Source organism: Ranitomeya variabilis, chromosome 2 (genome assembly GCF_051348905.1).
Source record: "Ranitomeya variabilis isolate aRanVar5 chromosome 2, aRanVar5.hap1, whole genome shotgun sequence".
NCBI classification, from domain to species: domain Eukaryota; kingdom Metazoa; phylum Chordata; class Amphibia; order Anura; family Dendrobatidae; genus Ranitomeya; species Ranitomeya variabilis.
Window position 1 is genome coordinate 253476208 of NC_135233.1, and position 25403 is coordinate 253501610.

The 25403-nt window shown below is 45.2% G+C and overlaps 1 protein-coding gene across 1 annotated transcript; it reads right to left on the bottom strand.

The window, feature by feature from the left end:
• Positions 1 to 6480: 6480 nt before the first annotated feature.
• Positions 6481 to 25089, bottom strand: GTF3C5 (general transcription factor IIIC subunit 5). Its single transcript, XM_077284674.1, has 11 exons — positions 24859 to 25089; positions 24448 to 24667; positions 22998 to 23196; positions 18876 to 19071; positions 16265 to 16369; positions 15884 to 15998; positions 15420 to 15500; positions 14607 to 14704; positions 13051 to 13133; positions 12698 to 12840; positions 6481 to 7968 (listed from the first exon to the last, which is right to left on the bottom strand). The coding sequence occupies exons 1-11, from the start codon at positions 25072 to 25074 to the stop codon at positions 7820 to 7822; spliced, it is 1605 nt and encodes a 534-aa protein (XP_077140789.1). The 5' UTR covers positions 25075 to 25089; the 3' UTR covers positions 6481 to 7819.
• Between the last annotated feature and the right edge of the window lie 314 nt (positions 25090 to 25403).

Sequence of the window (25403 nt, forward strand, 5' to 3'; positions counted from 1 at the left end):
TCCCGTGTGATACTGACTGCTGAGCCACATATCTAATCCTAACTGCTGAGCCACGTAGCTAATCCTGTGTGATACTGACTGCTGAGCCACATATCTAATCCTAACTGCTGAGCCACGTAGCTAATCCTGTGTGATACTAACTGCTGAGCAATGTAGCTAATCCTGTGTGAAACTGACTGCTGAGCCATGCATCTAATCCTGTGTGATACTGACTTGAGCCATGCATCTAATCCTGTGTGATACTAACTGCTGAGCCACATATCTAATCCTGTGTGATACTAACTGCTGAGCCACGTAGCTAATCCTGTGTGATACTGACTGCTGAGCCATGCATCTAATCCTGTGTGATACTAACTGCTGAGCCACATATCTAATCCTGTGTGATACTAACTGCTGAGCCACGTAGCTAATCCTGTGTGATACTGACTTCTGAGCCATGCATCTAATCCTGTGTGATACTAACTGCTGAGCCATGCATCTACACTATGTTCCAAATTATTATGCAAATGACATTTTTCTCGGATTTTCCTAAATGGTCGGTGCAAATGACAGTCAGTCTAATAAAAGTCATCACCCTTTAGAGTATACATCGAATTTTATTGAAGAAACCTCCCAATGATAACAGTATAATCTCCAAAATGAATAAAAACTGAAAATGCGCTGTTCCAAATTATTAGGCACAGTAGAATTTCTAAACTTTTGATATGTTTTAAAGAACTGAAAATGCTCATTTGTGGAATTTGCAGCATTAGGAGGTCACATTCACTGAACAAAAAAGCTATTTAACTCCAAAACATCCTAACAGGCCAAGTTACATGTTATCATAGGAGCCCTTCAACTGATATCACCTTCACAATTCTTGCATCCATTGAACTTGTGAGTTTATGGAGAGTTTCTGCTTGTATTTCTTTGCATGAAGTCAGAATAGCCTCCTAGAGCTGCCGTTTTGATGTGAACTGCCTCCCACCCTCATAGATCTTTTGCTTGATGATACTCCAAAGGTTCTCTATAGGGTTGAGGTCAGGGGAAGATGGTAGCCACACCATGAGTTTATCTCCTTTTATGCCCATAGCAGCCAATTACTCAGAGGTATTCATTGTCATGCATGAAGATGATTTTGTTCCTGAAGGCACGTTTCTGCTTTTTAGACCATGGAAGAAAGTTGTCAGTCAGAAACTCTATTTACTTTGCTGAGGTCATTTTCACACCTTCAGGAACCTTAAAAGGGCCCTACCATCTGTTTCCCCATGATTCCAGCCCAAAACATGACTCCTCCACCTCCTTGCTGACGTAGCAGCCTTGTTGGGACATGGTGGCCATCCACCAACCATCGACTACTCCATCCATCTGGACCATCCAGGGTTGCTCGACGCTTATCAGTAAACAAGACTGTTTTAAAATTAGTGTTCATGTATGTCTGGGCCCACTGCAACCGTTTCTGCTTGTGAACACTGTTTAGGAGTGGCCGAATAGTAGGTTTATGCACCACAGCAAGCCTTTGAAGGATCCTACACCTTGAGGTTCGAGGGACTCCAGACGCACCAGCAGCTTCAAATAACTGTTTGCTGCTTTGTAATGGTATTTTGGCAGCTGCTCTCTTAATCCAATGAATTTGTCTGGCAGAAAACTTCCTCATTATGCCTTTATTTGCATGAACTCTGTCTGTTCTCTGTTTCAGTCACAAAACTCATCAGAGTATGATGATCACTCTTAAGTTTTCTTGAAATATCTAATTTTTTCATACCTTGTCCAAGGCATTGCGCTATTTAACGCTTTTCAGCAGCAGAGAGATCCTTTTTATTTCCATATTGCTTGAAACCTGTGACCTGCATAATAATGTGGAACATCATTTTTTAGTAGTTTTCCTTTAATTAGAATCACCTGGAAAACTAATTATCACATGTGTTTAAGATTGATTTCAGTGATTCATTGAGCCCTGAGACACAATACCATCCACGAGTTTATTTGAAAAACAAAACAATTAAATCTTTATGACAATTAAATCCAATTTGCATAATAATTTGGAACATAGTGTAATTTTGTGTGATACTAACTGCTGAGCCACGTAGCTAATCCTGTGTGATACTGACTGTTGAGCCACATATCCAATCCTGTGTGATACTGACGGCTGAGCCATGTATCTAATCTTATCCTTGTTAGAGAATTAAATATACCGTGATACTGTCTGCTGGGCTGTGTACCTAATCCTATCCTGTGTGATACAGTCTGCTGAGCTGTGTATCTAATCCTAACCTGTGTGATACTGCCTGCTGAGCTGTGTATCTAATCCTAACCTGTGTGATACTGCCTGCTGAGTTGTGTATCTAATCCTATCCTGTGTGATACTGGCTGCTGAGCTGTGTATCTAATCCTATCCTGTGTGATGCTGTCTGCTGAGCTGTGTATCTAATCCTATCCTGTGTGATCCTGGCTGCTGAGCTGTGTATCTAATCCCGTCCTGTGTGATGCTGTCTGCAGTGTATCTAATCCCGTCCTGTGTGATACTGTCTGCTGTTTATCTAATCCCGTCCTGTGTGATACTGCTGCTGAGCTGTGTATCTAATCTTATCCTGTGTGATACTGCCTGCTGAGCTGTACATCTAATCCCGTCCTGTGTATCTAATCCTATCCTGTGTGATACAGTCTGCTGTGTATCTAATCCCGTCCTGTGTGATACAGTCTGCTGTGTATCTAATCCCGTCCTGTGTGATACAGTCTGCTGTGTATCTAATCCCGTCCTGTGTGATACTGTCTGCTGTGTATCTAATCCCGTCCTGTGTGATACTGTCTGCTGTGTATCTAATCCCATCCTGTGTGATACTGTCTGCTGTGTATCTAATCCCGTCCTGTGTGATACTGTCTGCTGTGTATCTAATCCTGTCCTGTGTGATACTGTCTGCTGTGTATCTAATCCCGTCCTGTGTGATACTGTCTGCTGAGCTGTGTATCTAATCCCGTCCTGTGTGATACTGTCTGCTGTGTATCTAATCCCGTCCTGTGTGATACTGTCTGCTGTGTATCTAATCCTATCCTGTGTGATACTGTCTGTTGTGTATCTAATCCCGTCCTGTGTGATACTGTCTGCTGTGTATCTAATCCCTCCTTTGTGATACCGTCTGCTGTGTATCTAATCCCGTCCTGTGTGATACCGTCTGCTGTGTATCTAATCTCGTCCTGTGTGATACCGTCTGCTGTGTATCTAATCCCGTCCTGTGTGATACCGTCTGCTGTGTATCTAATCCCATCCTGTGTGATACCGTCTGCTGTGTATCTAATCCTATCCTGTGTGATACCGTCTGCTGTGTATCTAATCCTGTCCTGTGTGATACCGTCTGCTGTGTATCTAATCCCGTCCTGTGTGATACTGTCTGCTGTGTATCTAATCCCGTCCTGTGTGATACTGTCTGCTGTGTATCTAATCCCGTCCTGTGTGATACGGTCTGCTGTGTATCTAATCCCGTCCTGTGTGATACTGTCTGCTGTGTATCTAATCCCGTCCTGTGTGATACTGTCTGCTGAGCTGTGTATCTAATCCCGTCCTGTGTGATACAGTCTGCTGTGTATCTAATCTCGTCCTGTGTGATACTCTGCTGTGTATCTAATCCCCTCCTTTGTGATACCGTCTGCTGTGTATCTAATCCCGTCCTGTGTGATACAGTCTGCTGTGTATCTAATCCCGTCCTGTGTGATACAGTCTGCTGTGTATCTAATCCCGTCCTGTGTGATACTGTCTGCTGTGTATCTAATCCCGTCCTGTGTGATACTGTCTGCTGTGTATCTAATCCTATCCTGTGTGATACTGTCTGTTGTGTATCTAATCCCGTCCTGTGTGATACTGTCTGCTGTGTATCTAATCCCCTCCTTTGTGATACCGTCTGCTGTGTATCTAATCCCGTCCTGTGTGATACCGTCTGCTGTGTATCTAATCTCGTCCTGTGTGATACCGTCTGCTGTGTATCTAATCCCGTCCTGTGTGATACCGTCTGCTGTGTATCTAATCCCATCCTGTGTGATACCGTCTGCTGTGTATCTAATCCTGTCCTGTGTGATACCGTCTGCTGTGTATCTAATCCCGTCCTGTGTGATACTGTCTGCTGTGTATCTAATCCCGTCCTGTGTGATACTGTCTGCTGTGTATCTAATCCCGTCCTGTGTGATACGGTCTGCTGTGTATCTAATCCCGTCCTGTGTGATACTGTCTGCTGTGTATCTAATCCCATCCTGTGTGATACTGTCTGCTGAGCTGTGTATCTAATCCCGTCCTGTGTGATACTGTCTGCTGTGTATCTAATCCCATCCTGTGTGATACTGTCTGCTGAGCTGTGTATCTAATCCCGTCCTGTGTGATACAGTCTGCTGTGTATCTAATCTCGTCCTGTGTGATACTCTGCTGTGTATCTAATCCCCTCCTTTGTGATACCGTCTGCTGTGTATCTAATCCCGTCCTGTGATACTGTCTGCTGTGTATCTAATCCCGTCCTGTGTGATACAGTCTGCTGTGTATCTAATCCCGTCCTGTGTGATACAGTCTGCTGTGTATCTAATCCCGTCCTGTGTGAGACTGTCTGCTGTGTATCTAATCCCGTCCTGTGTGATACTGTCTGCTGAGCTGTGTATCTAATCCCGTCCTGTGTGATACTGTCTGCTGTGTATCTAATCCCGTCCTGTGTGATACTGTCTGCTGTGTATCTAATCCCGTCCTGTGTGATACAGTCTGCTGTGTATCTAATCCCGTCCTGTGTGATACGGTCTGCTGTGTATCTAATCCCGTCCTGTGTGATACGGTCTGCTGTGTATCTAATCCCGTCCTGTGTGATACTGTCTGCTGAGCTGTGTATCTAATCCCGTCCTGTGTGATACAGTCTGCTGTGTATCTAATCTCGTCCTGTGTGATACTCTGCTGTGTATCTAATCCCCTCCTGTGTGAGACTGTCTGCTGTGCATCTAATCCCGTCCTGTGTGATACAGTCTGCTGTGTATCTAATCCCCTCCTGTGTGATACAGTCTGCAGTGATGAGGACAGGTCCGTGTCTCTCCCATCAGCCGCTCCTGATCTCATGCTTGTGGCGTGTGTGATAAATGATTGACGATTTCTCTTCTATTTTGGGTTCACGTTTCTTTTTCTGGATATCAGGGAACAATTTGTGAGCTGGAAATGTGTTATAATTAGCGGCCGCCCCCCGGGACGTTTCCAGTGTGAGCAGACAAGTGACACGGGGTACAATGGAGGCTGAATGGAGCAAAAATAGGGAAGTATTTATAGACGCAGCCCCGGGCCATGATGATCGATAGGAAAACTGCACATCACTGCCCTCTGCTGCGCACAGGAGGGACTGCACGGCTGACACTATGAGAAGCGATATCACAGGTGTGGTGTACCTGGGGCAGATCCGATGAATGTGTGATCATTGATGGCACCAATGTCCAGGCCTGGACCTAACGAGGTGAGATGTTAGGATGGCAGTGTGCTGCTCCACCCTGTCCCCGGGCATCATGGGTGGCCATGTCCTATAATGGGCCATGAGCCACAGAAACATGAGCAGAGCTGACAGCAGGACGAGCGGCACAGGGCTTTCCTGACATTTTGTTCTAGTGATGATAAATCCCTGCAATGTCAGCGACCCTGTATCGCCTTTCCCAAATGGTCACTTTTTTTAGTTTTCATTTTTGCCCCTCCTTTCTCCATCACCATATGACTTCCTGTTTTGAAAGATACCCTTCATTTTACCATACAATATACAAAAAAACACAGATAAAAAATGTCTTTAATGGCTTTCATAATACCATAAAAAGGACCTAAAAGTATGATTTGCCAGGTCAGTACGATTATGACGATAAGCTCGGCAAGCTATAGCACTTACTGAAGGAGCTGCGGCGGGACCCCGGATACCTGGGGGGCTCCGATAATCAGGTGTCCGGCTCCGCAGCTGCATGTGTCGCGCCTGTGTGCTATGACTGTCACACAGCAGCTGCGGAGCCGGACAGCTGATTATTGGAGCGCTCCAGGTTCCCGCAGCAGCTATTCGGGAAGCAATATAGTTATTCGGATAAGGAGGGAGCTGAAGATATTCGCTCATCTCTAATTGCAGCTTGTATCTGTTCACACTGTATGGAGATGTATGTGTATATGTATAGTGACAGGGTCACTGTCATGGTATATGAGGGGTGATACGTGTCACTGCGCATAATGGCGTCACTGATGTGAAACCAGAATCTATAGAGTGGGTGGGAAGGTGTCCACCATATATCAACCTGCAGAGTCGGAACAGCCGTGTGCTAACAGGACCTGTGTGACATCACAGTCATGTGATCAGTCACATGGTCTGGGTTTAAATGGCTGGCCTTGAGAGGCAGTCTGGGTGTTGTATTTGGAGAGGAAAGACTCCAACACGGTGGGTCCAGGTGGAGCTGAAGGCACATAGTGCTCTGAGCGAATCCCTCAGACTATTGGGCTTTGTTATTCCTTTATCTTTTTATTTTGCAGCTATGCCAGAAAGGCCATGCTTACTTTGCTGAACCCTGCTATGGTTTATGCTGGCTCCCAATAAACCAGCAGGTGATTCACCACAAGAAGCGTTCCCCTGTCTACCTTGGGAAGCAGCTGAGCGAGTCAACCCCTCACAATATAATACATACACACACAGATAGAGAGCGCGAGAGAAGTTCAATCTTTTATATATATTCATATTTAGCCTTTTTTTTAAATTTGACTTGATTGTTTTAGTCCTTCCCGGGTGGGACGTGAACCTCTTGCATTTGAATAAACAGCAGAGATCGGAGCAAGCTCTGATGGCTGCTGTTTGAGGGCAGATGGCAGCTGTATAACGCAGCCGGCATCTGCAGTGAATGGAGAAGGCTCAGCTCATGACCCCACTGCATTATAGGATTAAATTCCATATTGGAAAGGGATTAATATATACATATAATAAAAATAGCAGGCAGCACTCGAATAATGCCTACTCTTTTCCTTTGATATTACTTCTACAAATGGATATTTGTTTGGCGGTCCTTGCACCCTAAATTCCTTTTTATGGTGCAGCTCCATTTTTTCTATACTATATATATATACTTATATTTTCATTCCCTGGGAATAACACCACCTTCTTGGTTTTAATAATTAAATTCAGACATTGCCGAACACGATTTATTTAGTTAACCTGCAACTAACAAAGTACAAAAGAAACAGATAACAAAAATAAAACTAAATAAATCCCCAGAAATAATAAAGGAATCTTGAGGTCACCAAGGTCTAATACGATATAGGCTGCATTAGGACTGCGGAGCTGCAGTCCTAATTCTGCAGGAGTCATAGCTGAAATCTCCCAGTATTCATTACATAAACAAAGCTGCTCCAGTAATGTAAAATTAGGGTAGTTTCCGGAATATGAATCATCAGAGTAAGAAAGGAATCATGGGAGATTTCAGCTCTGAAGGCTGAAAAGCAGCTCTGTGGTATAAAACACGTATTAACATGTAACATATTTACACAGGAATTTGGAGTGGTCAGTACAATGATGTAAAATGATGATAAAAGATGCAAAGAACTTTGATACTCCAAAACAACTCGCTACAATAGAAATGATGGCTACAAATAAACAGAACATGGGCAGTTCATGGTGCCACATAGCTCATTGCAGCAAACATTACGTATCTGATGGTTGCACATCATTAGTGCATCATCCTGCTACATAGCTTCGGTCCCTTCCTGCAGCCGGCGTCGGTCCACACGGCAGGGAGTCAGTTCATACCTGGAAAGCTCTGCCGCTTGCCCCTATTTGATAATCCATACCGCTGCAGGGGCGCAGAGCTACAAGGCGGCTCACACGTAGTCCAGGAGTTCAGTTTCCATCTCATTCTCGCTTCCTTCTGAAGGATGAAATTCCTCCTCTTCGTCTTCCTCCTCTTCTCCGGACTCATACATGAGCGTCTCCTTGGTGTCACTAGGGGCGGAAGGGCTGGTGAACAGCGCTAAGGAGAAGAATATAAAGAGCATGGTCGGGGAAGTCAGCAAGATACGTGCGTGCACTGACCACCAGAGGCTATGGGGGGCACTCACAATGCAGAATGGAGCGGGGTAAAGTATATCACCGCTGATAGCAATATCACAGCTTCATTACCCACTGACATGGGTTGTGCAGCCGTTCTCCCCTACCTCACCTTTAAGACTACTCTAATTATTAGGAAAAAAGAATGATACAGGCGGAGAAGTGATATCAGCAACTACACAGCAGTCTCCTCATCCCAATGTCAGTAAGACGGAAGAGAGTACCTGGGCAATGCCTTCATCTTCATCCTCCGCAGGAGGAGTATATTTGGCCCGTGACACCTGGAGGGTCCCCCGAGTACATTTAGTCCCCCGCCAGGCTTCACGCTTTCAACAATATAGGCATCCTAGATGCTAATACAGTTGAAGGCAATGATTGAGAAGGGAGCGTCAGCTGACACTCCCACTCCCATCATTCCCCCTCTGCATCTGAAGTCACAGTGTAGCGGACGTGATATCATCATTACAACACGTCCTGTACCGAGATGTGCAGAGGATCTGAAGATACCATGAAGAGACCGGAGCAGTGGGGGAATGGGCAAAGGTGAGTGTTTTTTATTTTAATGTGCGGTCTATTGTACGGTATGCACCACTAGGTCGTGCCCATTATACTGTATGAAGCAATATATGGGGCCCATTATACTGGGTGAAGTATTATATGAGGTACATTATTCTGTATGGAGCATTATATGGTGCTCATTATACTGTATGGAGCAATATATGGGGCCTATTATACTGGGTGGAGTATTATATGAGGTACATTATTCTGTATGGAGCATTATATGGTGCTCATTATACTGTATGGAGCAATATATGGGGCCTATATACTGTATAGAGCAATCAATATATGGGACCCATTAAACTGGAGTATTATATGGGGCTCATTCTGTACTGGTCATTAAATGATGCTCATTATACTGAATGTAGCAATATATGGGGCTGTTATACTGTATGGCGCATTATGTGGTGCCTATTATACTGTATGGAGCAATATATGTGGCCATTATACTGTATGGTGCACTGTGTGAAGCTATTATACTGTATGGAGCACTATGTGGGGCACGTTATACTGTATGGAGCACTATGTGGGGTACATTATATTGTACGGAGCACTAGGTGGTGCCCATTATACTAGATGGAGCAATATATGGGGCCCAATATACTTGATGGAGTACTATATGGGGCTCATTATTCTGTATGGAGCATTATATGGTGCTCATTATACTGAATGGAGCAATATATGAGGCACATTATACTGTATGGCGCATTATGTGATGCCCATTATACTGTATGGAGCAATATATGAGACACATTATACTGTATGGAGCATGTTACACTGAACGGAGCACCAAGTTTGACCATTATACTGTATGGAGCATTATGTGGAGAACACTATACTGTATGGAGCACTATGTGGGGCACATTATACTATTTGGATAACTATGTGGGGTACATTATACTGTATGGCGCACTATGTGGGGCCATTATACTGTATGGAGCACTATGTGGGGCACATTATACTGTATGAAGCACTATGTGCGGCACATTATACTGTATGGCGCACTATCTGGAGCATTTTATACTGTATGGAGCACCAAGTGGGACCCTTATACTGTATGGAGCATTATGTGGGGAACATTATACTGTATACACTGTGTGCAGAATTATTAGGCAAGTTGTATTTTGATCACGATACTTTTCATACATGTTGTCCTACTCCAAGCTGTTCAGGCTTGAGAGCCAACTACCAATCAAGTAAATCAGGTGACGTGCATCTCTGTAATGAGGAGGGGTGTTGTCTAATTACATCAAAACCCTATATAAGGTGTGCTTAATTATTAGGCAACTTCCTTTCCTTTGGCAAAATGGATCAGCAGAGAGATTTGACGGGCTCTGAAAAGTCCAAAATTGTGAGATGTCTTGCAGAGGGATGCAGCAGTCTTGAAATTGCCAAATGTTTGAAGAGTGATCACCGAACAATCAAGCGTTTCATGGCAAAAAGCCAACAGGGTCGCAAGAAGCGTGTTGGGCAAAAAAGGCGCAAAATAACTGCCCATGAATTGAGGAAAATCAAGCGTGAAGCTGCCAAGATGCCATTTGCCACCAGTTTTGCCATATTTCAGAGCTGCAACGTTACTGGAGTAACAAAAAGCACAAGGTGTGTGATACTCAGGGACATGGCCAAGGTAAGGAAGGCTGAAAAACGACCACCTTTGAACAAGGAACATACGATAAAACGTCAGGACTGGGCCAAGAAATATCTTAAGACTGACTTTTCAAAGGTTTTATGGACTGATGAAATGAGAGTGACTCTTGATGGGCCAGATGGATGGGCCAGAGGCTGGATCAGTAAAGGGCAGAGAGCTCCACTCCAACTCAGACGCCAGCAAGGTGGAGGTGGGGTACTGGTATGGGCTGGTATTATCAAAGATGAACTTGTGGGACCTTTTCGGGTTGAGGATGGAGTGAAGCTCAACTCCCAGACCTACTGCCAGTTTCTGGAAGACAACTTCTTCAAGCAGTGGTACAGGAAGAAGTCGGTATCGTTCAAGAAAAACATGATTTTCATGCAGGACAATGCTCCATCACATGCCTCCAACTACTCCACAGCGTGGCTGGCCAGAAAAGGTCTCAAAGAAGAAAAAATAATGACATGGCCCCCTTGTTCACCTGATCTGAACCCCATAGAGAACCTGTGGTCCCTCATAAAATGTGAGATCTACAGGGAGGGAAAACAGTACAACCTCTCGGAACGGTGTCTGGGAGGCTGTGGTGGCTGCTGCACGCAATGTTGATCGTAAACCGATCAAGCAACTGACAGAATCTATGGATGGAAGGCTGTTGAGTGTCATCATAAAGAAAGGGGGCTGTATTGGTCACTAGTTTTTGGGGGTTTTGTTTTTGCATGTCAGAAATGTTTATTTCTAAATTTTGTGCAGTTATATTAGTTTACCTGGTGAAAATAAACAAGTAAGATGGGAATATATTTGGTTTTTATTAAGTTGCCTAATAATTCTGCACAGTAATAGTTACTTGCACAAACAGATATCCACCTAAGATAGCCAAATCTAAAAAAAAAAACACTCCAACTTCCAAAAATATTAAGCTTTGATATTTATGAGTCTTTTGGGTTGATTGAGAACATAGTTGTTGATCAACAAAAAAAAATAATCCTCTAAAATACAACTTAGAGCACTATGTGGGGCACATTATACTGTGTGGAGCACTATGTAGAGTCCATTATACTGTATGGAGCACTGTCAGGCCATTATACTGCATGGAGCACTATGTGGGGCCATTATACTGTATGGAGTACTAAGTGGGGGGTCATTATATGTGGGGGGCCATTATACTGTATGGAACACTTTTGTGGCCATTATACTGTGTACAGCACTATGTAAGACCATTATACTGTATGGAAGGCAATGCAGGACTTTATACTGTATGAAGCACTATGTGGAGCACATTATACTGTATGGAGCACTATCTGGAGCACGTTATACTGTATGGAGCACCAAGTGGGACCATTATACTGTATGGAGCATTATGTGGGGAACATTATACTGTATGGAGCACTATGTGGGGCACATTATACTGTATGGAGCACTATGTAGAGTTCATTATACTGCATGGAGTACTATGTGGGGCCATTATACTGTATGGAGCACTAAGTGGGGGTCATTATACTGTATGGAACACTTTTGTGGCCATTATACTGTGTACAGCACTATGTAGGGCCATTATACTGTATGGAAGGCAATGCAGGACTGTATGCAATGCAGGACTTTACACTGTATGGAAAACTATATGGAGCACTATGTGAGGCACATTATACTGTATGGAGCACTATGTGAGGTTATTATACTGTATGGAGCGCTAAATGGCACCATTATACTATATAGAGCACTATATTGTGCCCATTATACTGTATGGAGCACTATGTGGGTCCATTATACTGTATGAAGCAGTATGTGAGGCCCATTATACTGTATGGAGCACTATGTGGAACACATTATATTGTATGGAGCACTATGTGGGGCACATTATACTGTATGGAGCACTATGTGGGGCCATTATACTGTATGAAGCAGTATGTGAGGCCCATTATACTGTATGGAGCACTATGTGGAACACATTATATTGTATGGAGCACTATGTGGGGCCATTATACTGTATGAAGCACTATGTGGAGCATATTATATTGTATGGAGCACTATGTGGGGCCATTGTACTGTATGGACAGCTAAATGGCGCCATTATACTATATAGAGCACTATATTGGGCCCATTATACTGTATGGAGCACTATGTGGAATCTATTATACTGTATGGAGCACTATGTGAGGCCATTATACTGCACGGAGCACTATGTGGGGCCATTATACTGTATGGAGCACTATGTGGGGGTGTCATTATATGTGGGGGCCATTATACTGTATTGAACACTTTTGTGGCCATTATAATGTGTATAATGAGCTGCACTAACTATTCTGCTGGTGCAGTCACTGTGTACATACATTACATTACTTATCCTTTAGTGATCCCGAGTTACATCCTGTATTATACCCCAGAGCTGCACTCACTATTCTGCTGGTGCAGTCAGTGTATAGATACATTTCTTATATCCTTCTAAGCAGATGAATTTCCATCTCACCTGGTCTCTTGGAGCGGATGATTTGCTTGATCATGAGGGACATTGAGTCCCGGAGTTGGTCGCTGGTCTTCGGCAGACACCAGCCATCCCGTTCTGTACATTCACTCTCCGCGCCATGGTTACGACTAATGATTTCCTGCAGACTACAGCAGAACGTTCATCACATTGTATGCCGGGCCTCCTGTGATAATGTGCTTGTACAAGCAGGCTAAGCAGGTTGCTTGTGATACTGAACCTCAGCTTCATTCACCCAAACAGAGCTGAGCTATAATACCGGACACAAGCAAAGAAAGCTGCCATTTTTTTTCTAATCTTGGACAATCCCTATAAATACATTCATTGGTACCACACACCTGTCCACATTCAGATCACACAACTGATAAAACATCTGGCGGTACGGAGGTAAATTCCCTTCCCGGAAAATGTAAACCGACTCCTGGGATAAGAGAGAAGGTGAAAAATTAGATATTTCATTCTGATAATGATGAATGTGCGGCTTCAGGCAGATAAGACTATATATTACAGGAATCTGGCACTAAACCATACAAGGATACTCCCCTCAATGTAAATAATGGAATATTGCTAATGATTGATGGGGTGTCCATCCCAGTCTAAGGAATTAAGGGGCTGCAGCACTGATGTAAAGGTACCTTCACACTGAGCAACTTTCCAACGAGAACGACAGCGATCCGTGACGTTGCAGCATCCTGGATAGCGATCTCGTTGTGTTTGACACGCAGCAGCGATCTGGATCCCGCTGTGATATCGCTGGTCGGAGCTAGAAGTCCAGAACTTTATTTTGTCGCTGATCACCCGCTGTCATCGCTGGATCGGCGTGTGTGACGTCGATCCAGCGATGTGTTCACTTGTAACCAGGGTAAACATCGGGTTACTAAGTGCAGGGCCACGCTTAGTAACTCGATATTTACCCTGGTTACCCGGGTGCTGCAGGGGGACTTCGGCATCGTTGAAGACAGTTTCAACGATGCCGAAGTCGTTCCCTTGATCGTTGGTCGCTGGAGAGAGCTGTCTGTGTGACAGCTCCCCAGCGACTACACAACGACTTACCAACGATCACGGCCAGGTCGTATCGCTGGTCGTGATCGTTGGTAAGTCGTTTAGTGTAACGGTACCTTAAGTTGATCCACACCACAGCATTGTTGACACTGATTCTCAAGATTGGCGGTTATCCCAGAGGATTGACTCCTTGCGACACGCCACCACTTAAGAGGAGAATACCCCATTAAGGTCAGCCATTGCTCTTCACAAAACAAGTTTCCATGCACAAACTTGCCCCACAAGTTTGGCTAACAGAAGTCCCTTAAAGGGATTATCCGATGCCTCTCACTTCCAAGTCAGGTCTCATGCACCTGTCTTATCAGCGGCTGACTGATGCCATGTGAGGAGCACCTCTCACCTCCTGATTTAGAATGGAGATTACTCTTGGTAAGTCACAGATGGGAACCCTCAGGGTACCGTCACACAGTGCAATTTTGATCGCTACGACGGCACGATTCGTGACGTTCCAGCGATGCATTTACGATATCGCTGTGTCTGACACGCTACTGCGATCCGGATCCCCGCTGAGAATCGTACGTCGTAGCAGATCGTTTGAAACTTTCTTTCGTCGTCTAGTGTCCCGCTGTGGCGGCATGATTGCATTGTGTGACACAGGTTGTATACGATGTGCGCACAGTAACCAACGGCTTCTACATCGCAAATACGTCATGAAATTATCGCTCCAGCGCCGTGTATTGCAACGTGTGACCGCAGTCTACGACGCTGGAGCGATACTTATACGACGCTGCAACGTCACGAATCGTGCCGTCGTAGCGATGAAAATGGCACTGTGTGACGGTACCCTTACATCTACGATAGCGGTATGTTACCCTGGGTGTACAGCGCTCACCTTCAGCCGGTATTTATTAGGTGGAAGCTTTTTAGTCTCTTTAGAGCCCAGTGATCCCAGTCCGTGGGTCAGGTCCTGCATGCTGACTGCTTGTGGCACTGAAGGGGGGGGACAAAAGGAGTGAATACTCAGTTCATGAAGTCTAAGCAAAACAAGGCAAGGACTGACACTACTGCATGTACGTGTTCACACAAAGTATCTGTGCTCCATGAGTCCTGCAGCAGAGTAGAGTAGGCCGCCCTCACCCTATAGGACTCTGTAAATCTAGCACCAGAGCTGCAGCTCCACATCCCATCTACTGTTACGTCCCACTAAAGGATGTGAGGTCACAATGGCTGCATGGCAGCACAACAGAAGATGGTTTTCTCCCCAACTGCAATAAATGATGAACGTGATGGCACAGAAATCCAGCAGGAGAGGATGATCCCCATCATTACCTACAGTATGACATCTTATGACTCTCAGACCCAGGTTACTGGAAGCCATGAGATAATGCTCAGTGGTGCGCCCCTCAGCTACATTTTGACCAAAATGTAACAGGGCTTAGAAAACAATGGGTTTCCCATAATTGCCAAACTTGGAAGAAAGTGGGAGACAGCAAGGCACTCTCTGTTATAGCCTATGGGGTACGACTAATGGAAAAGAGGGATTAGCAATTAGTGCAAAGCCTCCTAATGGGAGTTGTAGTTTTGTAACCATTTGAGAGCCACAGATTGGGGAGCTCTGGGTTAAGGCTTTTAGATGTCATTTGGCATTGCTGGCAGTTTCCTAATTTCAAGAACTGCCATGATTGCAGCACCTTAAACAACTCACCTGGCTTCTTCAGAGTGATGGGCAAGCTGTAGTTGTAAGTGCTCCGTTTGGCTTTGACCGGCATATCGTTTGGTGTGTACCCTGTTCCAGACAGAAGAGGTGGTTAGGAATATCACCATATTGCTGCAAAAGAAATACCTAAGTTATTCTGTTGTAAATGGGGTTGTGCAGCACCGCTTATTTCTGCATTAGTCATAGGGAGACAGCTGTATGGCGGATGGACCAGAGGCCGTAGTAACCGACCGATGCCCGAAAACTGTCACGCAGACGTCAGGTAGAACAGAGCACAATAGGTGTCAGATGGCTGCACTGGCAACAGTTCTTCCCAGCATGCAGCAGTAATGACAGGCAATGCATAACCCCTAGAAGAAAGCCAGTGCAAACTCTTGCCAATATTAATCATTTTCAATGGAGAGTATACGAAAATTATGACTGCCCCCCCCATACCCCCCCACCCCGCTTACCGGACTTCATCCCACAGCGGATCCGGAAATCAAGTACTTGGTACATTTTAGCTTCTGGATTTTTCCTGGGGTCATAGCCAAACCGCACCCAAAGACTTCTCCAGGGCCCAGTCAGCTACAATAAGAAGCAAACAAATAGTGCAGCGGAGAAGAAACAAGGACATGAGAAATGGTATTTGCATCAAAGAAAACAGGCAAGACGAAAAACCAAACCCTGGGTTATAAAGGCCAAATAGAACTTAGCTTTATACAAAAAATTATACTTATGTAGCACTACCTCATTAACTTATGCTCCAGTTACAACCAGAGCAGCAGCCAACATTCTAAGCTTTACTACATATAAACCTTATCAGACAACCCATATGTCTTGCCAATACTGACCATGTAATAGGCAAAATATGGCAGCAATAACTTCAGCTTGTCAGGGTGGATGCTGACATTGGCTTTAATTGCGTTTCGGGACCAAATGGGTCGGCACGTAAAGAGCTGAAAAAAGAACAGAATAGTAAATCTCTGTGATAAACAAATATGACACTGGTGTGTGATAAATACACAACATGGAGGAAAGTAATGGCTCATATGTCTTAATCATTGAATTCTGGTTACGTCTTGAGCCCCATTGCAGCGGTGTTTAACATCCGGCCCCTCACCCGCGATATATAACATCCGGCCCCCAGTATATAACATCCAGCTCCTCGCAACCAGTATATAACATTCGGCCCCTTGCCCCCAGTATATAACATCCGGCCCCCAGTATATAACATCCAGCTCCTCACCCACAGTATGTAACTTTCGGCCCCTTGCCCCCGGTATATAACATCCAGCCCCCAGTATATAACATCCGGCCCCTAGGTCCCAGTATATAACATCCGGCCCCTAGGTCCCAGTATATAACATCCGGCCCCTAGGTCCAAGTGTATAACATCCGGCCCCTTGCCCCCGTATATAACATCCGGCCCTTAGCTCCCAGTGTATAACATGCGGCCCCTAGCTCCCAGTGTATAACATGTGGCCCCTAGCTCACAGTGTATAACATGCGGCCCCTAGCTCACAGTGTATAACATGCGGCCCCTAGCTCACAGTGTATAACATGCGGCCCCTAGCTCACAGTGTATAACATGCGGCCCCTAGGTCCCAGTATATGACATCCGGCCCCTAGGTCCCAGTATATGACATCCGGCCCCTAGGTCCCAGTATATAACATCCAGCCTCTCACCCCCTGTATATAACATCCAGCCCCTAGGTCCAAGTGTATAACATCCGGCCCCTTGCCCCCGTATATAACATCCGGCCCTTAGCTCCCAGTGTATAACATGCGGCCCCTAGCTCCCAGTGTTTAACATGCGGCCCCTAGCTCACAGTGTATAACATGCGGCCCCTAGCTCACAGTGTATAACATGCGGCCCCTAGCTCACAGTGTATAACATGCGGCCCCTAGGTCCCAGTATATGACATCCGGCCCCTAGGTCCCAGTATATGACATCCGGCCCCTAGGTCCCAGTATATGACATCCGGCCCCTAGGTCCCAGTATATGACATCCGGCCCCTAGGTCCCAGTATATGACATCCGGCCCCTAGGTCCCAGTATATGACATCCGGCCCCTAGGTCCCAGTATATAACATCCAGCCTCTCACCCCCTGTATATAACATCCAGCCCCTAGGTCCAAGTGTATAACATCCGGCCCCTTGCCCCCGTATATAACATCCGGCCCTTAGCTCCCAGTGTATAACATGCGGCCCCTAGCTCCCAGTGTATAACATGCGGCCCCTAGCTCCCAGTGTATAACATGCGGCCCCTAGCTCACAGTGTATAACATGCGGCCCCTAGCTCACAGTGTATAACATGCGGCCCCTAGGTCCCAGTATATAACATCCAGCCTCTCACCCCCTGTATATAACATCCAGCCCCTAGGTCCAAGTGTATAACATCCGGCCCCTTGCCCCCGTATATAACATCCGGCCCTTAGCTCCCAGTGTATAACATGCGGCCCCTAGCTCCCAGTGTATAACATGCGGCCCCTAGCTCACAGTGTATAACATGCGGCCCCTAGCTCACAGTGTATAACATGCGGCCCCTAGCTCACAGTGTATAACATGCGGCCCCTAGGTCCCAGTATATGACATCCGGCCCCTAGGTCCCAGTATATGACATCCGGCCCCTAGGTCCCAGTATATGACATCCGGCCCCTAGGTCCCAGTATATGACATCCGGCCCCTAGGTCCCAGTATATGACATCCGGCCCCTAGGTCCCAGTATATGACATCCGGCCCCTAGGTCCCAGTATATAACATCCAGCCTCTCACCCCCTGTATATAACATCCAGCCCCTAGGTCCAAGTGTATAACATCCGGCCCCTTGCCCCCGTATATAACATCCGGCCCTTAGCTCCCAGTGTATAACATGCGGCCCCTAGCTCCCAGTGTATAACATGCGGCCCCTAGCTCCCAGTGTATAACATGCGGCCCCTAGCTCACAGTGTATAACATGCGGCCCCTAGCTCACAGTGTATAACATGCGGCCCCTAGCTCACAGTGTATAACATGCGGCCCCTAGCTCACAGTGTATAACATGCGGCCCCTAGCTCACAGTGTATAACATTCGGCCCCTAGCTCACAGTGTATAACATTCGGCCCCTAGCTCACAGTGTATAACATCCGGCCCCTAGCTCCCAGTGTATAACATCCGGCCCCTCGCCCCCTGTATATAACATCCGGCCCCTCGCCCCCTGTATATAACATCCAGCCCCTCACTTCCATTGTTCATCATACGGCCCCTCGATCCCGGTAAACAACCTCCATCCCTTTTTCATGTCGTCTGCTTTACAAACATGTGCATAAAAGTTACTAATGGTCTGCTGGCTCCATATTAATGTCTATGGATGTAGGGTGGGAAATGAGAAAAGTTCCTAGAGATGGAAGGTGCACATACTTTTGTCCATTTACTGTACATATGGTGCACATCTGATGATATATTACCACTGTAGAACGTACCCTCCTCATCTCCTGCTCTACTTTCTTGTCCACAGAATTGGTACACAGCTTCTTCCAGTTCTTGACAGCTGCTGGATGAGGATCAGTGGGCACCTCTCCATCTTCAAAGTTAACAAATATTGCATTGTGGGGCCTGCGGGCCCTGCTTAACCCAATCAGATTCTCACTGGACAGATGTGGAGGCTGATAACCATCCCTGAAGAAACAGGAGAAAATTAAATATGCAGTACCGGACAAAGACAGTAGATGGTGCTGTGCAGCTGCAAGCGCTCATAAAGGAAATGCACTTGGTTTCTAAAACTGTCCCATATACAGCAAGTGCCCTGGGGGTCAGCGGAGGTATTGCAGGAGCAGGCTCTGATGCATTCCTTGTTCTGCAGGTGACGGAGCGTTAATGAGGAGGGGGGAAAAAAAAGTAAAAAATATCCCTCTCAGGATCAGTGGGGGACTCAGAGGCCAAACCGCCATCAGTCAGAATGATGGCAAATCCTAGTGATATACACCATCGCTTTATAAAGATAGTAAAACCCGTTAACCCCTTCACGACATGCACAGTAAATGTATGACAAAAGTCGGAAGCAGGTGAATAGAGCGGGCCCACAGGTAGACCCCCCATACTCGGAAGGTTATGGCTGTGTGTTACAGCCAGGACCCGCTCCACCTGCAATTGTTAACATGTTAAATGCCACTCTGACAGCGGCATTCACCATGTGCCGGCATGGGATCACGGGTCACCGATGGATTGCTATGACAGCCGGGGGGGTCCATTGAAGACATGTTATTAAGAGCTTCAAATGAGACAATGATTTCTTCTATATACAGTGATGCTGTGGCTTTACTGTATATAAAACAAGTGATTAGACAATCACAGCTTCAAGACCCTCAAGGAGACTAACAAGAACTTTAGAAAAAAAAGCCATGTAGTAGCTAACAAAGGCAACTACCTGCAGGTTGTACCCGACACAGGTCACTGACCGCTCCTGCCAGAGATTCAGCTACTCCCTGTCAACAGATCTGCAGTTTCTGTTCCTGATGACAGGGCGAGACTACTGGTGTCATGATGACTGACAGCCGGCTTCCGCTGCCTTATTGGAAGAAGATGGCTGTCAATCAGAATGACACCAGTAGTCCCATCCTGTCAACAGGAAGAGAAACGGCAGCTCTGTTGACAGGGAGTAGCTGAATCTCTGGCAGGAGCGGTCAGTGACCGGCACCGGGAACAACAGGCGGGTAGTTACCTTTGTTAGCAACTACATGGCTTTTTTTCTGAAGTCCTGGATATCCGCTTTAATGTAGAATTAGTAATAGATTAGGAATCAATATAACCTGTTAGGGCTAGCCGTTGGTGAGAGGGGTCGCCAATTTGTGTCCAAGATAGCGTGCCAACCTCCGCAGTTAGGAAGGGACATCCCAGCGGGCACTTTTAGGGTGAGGTAGGAAACACATAATTCCATATTTCTCTCTTTAAGCATAAAACTCTGCACTATCTCTAGAAAAATGTTTAGAATTGAGAGTCCTCAGTGGTTGATACCTTTTAATGGCTAACTGAAAAGATGGTAACAAATTGCAAGCTTTCGAGACTACACAGGTCTCTTCATCAGGCAAAGACTAAAAGAAATTCTGAAGAATCACATATTTAATCACATATCAGCGTCTCCCACTCACACACCACCTCCTCACCTCGCCCCCTATCTGTCGGAGTCCCGCAAGGTTCAGTTCTCGGGCCCCTGCTCTTCTCCATTTACACCTTTGGCCTGGGACAGCTCATAGAATCTCATGGCTTTCAGTATCACCTCTATGCTGACGACACACAGATCTACATCTCTGGACCAGATATCACCTCCCTACTAACCAGAATCCCTCAATGTCTGTCCACTATTTTATCCTTCTTCTCCGCTAGATTTCTGAAACTTAACATGGACAAAACAGAATTCATCATCTTTCCCCCATCTCACGTGACCCCCCCAACGAACCTATCCATTACAGTAAATGGCTGCCCACTCTCCCCAGTCCCACAAGCCCGCTGCCTCGGGGTAATCCTTGACGCTGATCTCTCCTTCAAACCACATATCCAAGGCCTTTCCACTTCCTGCCGCCTTCAACTCAAAAACATTCCACGAATCCGTACATTCCTAAACCAAGAATCTGCAAAAACCCTAGTCCATGCCCTCATCATCTCTCGCCTTGACTACTGCAACCTCCTGCTCTGTGGCCTCCCCTCTAACACTCTCGCACCCCTCCAATCTATTCTAAACTCTGCTGCCCGACTAATCCACCTGTCCCCCCACTATTCCCCGGCCTCTCCCCTCTGTCAATCCCTTCACTGGCTCCCCATTGCCCAGAGACTCCAGTACAAAACCCTAACCATGACATACAAAGCCATCCACAACCTGCCTCCTCCATACATCTGTGACCTCGTCTCCCGGTACTTACCTGCACGCAACCTCCGATCCTCACAAGATCTCCTTCTCTACTCCCCTCTTATCTCCTCTTCCCACAATCGCATACAAGATTTCTCTCGCGTATCACCCCTACTCTGGAACCCTCTACCACAACACATCAGACTCTCGCCTACCATCGAAACCTTCAAAAAGAGCCTGAAGTCCTACCTCTTCCGACAAGCCTACAACCTGCAGTAACCACCGATCAACCAAACCGATGCACGACCAGCTCTATCCTCACCCATCCCTTGTAGATTGTGAGCCTTTGCAGGCAGGGTCCTCTCTCCTCCTGTACCAGTTATGACTTGTATTGTTTAAGATTATTGTACTTGTATTTATTATGTATACCCCTCCTCCCATGTAAAGCGCCATGGAATAAATGGCGCTATAACAATAAATAATAATAATAATAACATATCTATGTTGTGCATAAATATGTGATTCTTCAGAATTTGTATTAGTCTGTGCCTGATGAAGAGACCTGTGTAGTCTCGAAAGCTTGCAATTTGTTACCATCTTTTCAGTTAGCCATTAAAAGGTATCAACCACTGAGGACTCTCAATTCTAAACATTTTTCTATCTACTGGCTAACACGGTACCAAGATATATATCTTTCCTGCACTCTCTAAACATTATTGTTTTGACCTCTATAGTCTCATGCTTAAATGGTTTTTGACTATTTAAGTGTTATGATTTAATAAATGTTTATGTTTTAGCGGGATTTTCTATCTGATAAGCTGTGTTTGTTAACCCGCCACTCATTAAGCCTAGTTTTTCCTCATCCAAAAATAAAAAAAATTAAAATATACATATATGTGGCATCGCTGCATTCAGAAAAGTCCGATCCAACAAAATATAAAAATAATTAACCCGTATCGGTAAATACTAAGTGAAAAAAATTTCAAGTATCCCAAAATAACGATTTTTAGCATAGTTTCCATTGTCCCCCGATGAAGAGATATAGAGAAAATGCTATAACAAGTGATTAAAACATCACATCTATCCCAAAATGGCATCAATAAAAACGTTGCATCGCCCTGAAAACAATAAGCCATCGACAGAAAAATGAACACGTTATGCGTCTCGGAAAATGGCAACTCAAACCAAAAAAACTTATGATTTTTTTCACGACTAAAATAATTTAAAAAAACTGCACGTTTGGTATCGCCATAATCGTACTGATGAGAAGAATCACATTGCGAGGTCATTTTTTACATAAAACGTACACCGTAAAAACAAAATCCCTAAAAAATACAATGTCAAAATCACAGTTTTTTTTTTTTTTTTGGGGGGGGGGGGTTTACAATTCCCCCACTCTCTTTTCCAGTACCCTATGTGGTAAACTGAATGGAGTCATTGAAAAGTACAACTCATCAAGGAAAAAACAAGCCCATATAAGTCTATGTGGGTAGAACAATTAAAAAAGTTATGGCTCTGGGAAGAAGGGGAGGAAAACAAACACGTAAAAAAAAACAAAAAAACAGAAATTGCCTGTGTCATGAAGGGTTTAAAATTGAATAATGAGCAGATTGTAGCATTGAGCTCTCCGAGATTCACATTTAACGTACCCAGTCATGAAGCCTCTCGCTCCATCAACCTACTGAAATGACGCAGTCGCTAAGGACACCGGAAACTACAGGTTTATACAGCTGGGATCAGTGTCAACTACTACAATCCAAACCTGTGATTGATGTTAGGACGATAATAATAATCCACCGGGTTGTCCAGGCGCGAGAATATAGGAGGAGGGATATGGAGGGGGATGTCCTGATGGAAATATTCTTCTTTCTCCGGCTTCTTCAGTAAAACTCTGTCATAGAGAGAAGTCTGAGACCCTCCCATCTCACCAGTAAACGCCAAATACTGGAAATCTGACATTCCTGAAAGCCAGGAAAAAGACAGTTTAGTCAGTTTTCTTGTTTGCCTATTTTGCATTCACAATTCTACAGGCTGTAGAGCTCAAATATTCCAGCATTCCCTGCATGATCAGAGTCTGCACTGCAAACTGGAATTCTAGGGATCTAATGAGGAATTACTCCCCAAGCAGAATAGTGAGTGCAGCTCTGCAGTATAATACAGGATGTAACTAAGGATCAGTACAGGATAAGTAATGTAATGTATGTACACAGTGACTGCACCAGCAGAATAGTGAGTGCAGCTCTGGAGTATAATACAGGATGTAACTCAGGATCAGTAATGTCATGTATGTACACAGTGACTGCACCAGCAGAATAGTGAGTGCAGCTCTGGAGTATAATACAGGATGTAACTCAGGATCAGTAATGTAATGTATGTACACAGTGACTGCACCGGCAGAATAGTGAGTGTAGATCTGGGGTATAATACAGGATGTAACTCAGGATCAGTAATGTCATGTATGTACACAGTGACTGCACCAGCAGAATAGTGAGTGCAGCTCTGGAGTATAATACAGGATGTAACTCAGGATCAGTAATGTAATGTATGTACACAGTGACTGCACCAGCAGAATAGTGAGTGCAGCTCTGGGGTATAATACAGGATGTAACTCAGGATCAGTAATGTAATGTATGTACACAGTGACTGCACCGGCAGAATAGTGAGTGCAGCTCTGGAGTATAATACAGGATGGAACTCAGGATCAGTACAGGAACAGTAATGTAATGTATGTACACAGTGACTGCACCAGCAGAATAGTGAGTGCAGCTCTGGGGTATAATACAGGATGTAACTCAGGATCAGTAATGTAATGTATGTACACAGTGACTGCACCAGCAGAATAGTGAGTGCAGCTCTGGGGTATAATACAGGATGTAACTCAGGATCAGTAATGTAATGTATGTACACAGTGACTGCACCAGCAGAATAGTGAGTGCAGCTCTGGAGTATAATACAGGATGTAACTCAGGATCAGTACCGGATAAGCAATGTATGGTAATATATGTACACAGTGACTGCACCAGCAGAATAGTGAGTGCAGCTCTGGAGTATAATACAGGATGTAACTCAGGATCAGTAATGTAATGTACGTACCCAGTGACTGCACCGGCAGAATAGTGAGTGCAGCTCTGGAATATAATACAGGATCAGATCATATACTGGGATATCAGACACCAGTAATAACACTACCATGATGAAAAAAATCCACAAACCTTGAAACTTATAGACGGTGCCCACGACCCCCAGAATCTCCATGCTGATGGTTCCCTCCGATTCTCCAATATCAGGGTGGGATGACTTTTTCTTATGAGTTTTCTTCCTCACCCGCAAGATCATGGTGGTGGTTGGGAAGCGGTTGGCACAAAGAGGGTGGCAGTATGGGTCTTTAGGTCTGAAGTAGAGCTCGAGCCTCTTTGCGGGGTCGGCGTATACCTGTCAGAACATCGTGGAAACATCAGAACTACAAGTGACAGCATGCACTGTTCACTGCCCACAAAGAATTCTGCGAAGTGTAAATATATAACCAAAGATCAGACGGAATTATAGCACACAGTATTATCCTGCATGGGGGACCAGTAATAGTGCAACACCACCTGTAAGATGGAATGAGTGGCAGCACTCACCCGGGAAACTCCTTCCTCTCCTCCCAGGGTCCGCAGCATCCTGCCCACGTCCTGCACCAGCCCCGGATACTCTACGCATACCATGGGCTTCTGCTGCCGTGCGAGCGACACTACACCGGAGCCCTCCATGTTTGCGGTGACGAGTCCGTCACTCTGTACCCGCCGTCCTGCTCGTGAGCCTGCACACAAGGTTCCGCGGAACAAAGCGTTACTCATAGCGACCAATCACATGCGTGATTCATCTTCTAATCCGCGCTGAAACAATGTAAACTCGGATCTGATTGGTTGCTATGGACAACGGAAAAAAATGTCCCTTCAGTGTTGTTTATCCATGAGGCCTGGTGTAAAATTCCTTTAATCAGGATTTAATGGTATCTGGTCATATACACGAGTATAAAATAAAGTTCCAAGATAAATGCAATTTTTCTATTAAATACAAAGAAGGAGAGGTAAAACATTAACCAAATGTCATGTGACAGGAATCATGGCAAGTGCCTTAAAAGTAGATATATTACCGCCACACAAACAATAAGTGCCGGATATAG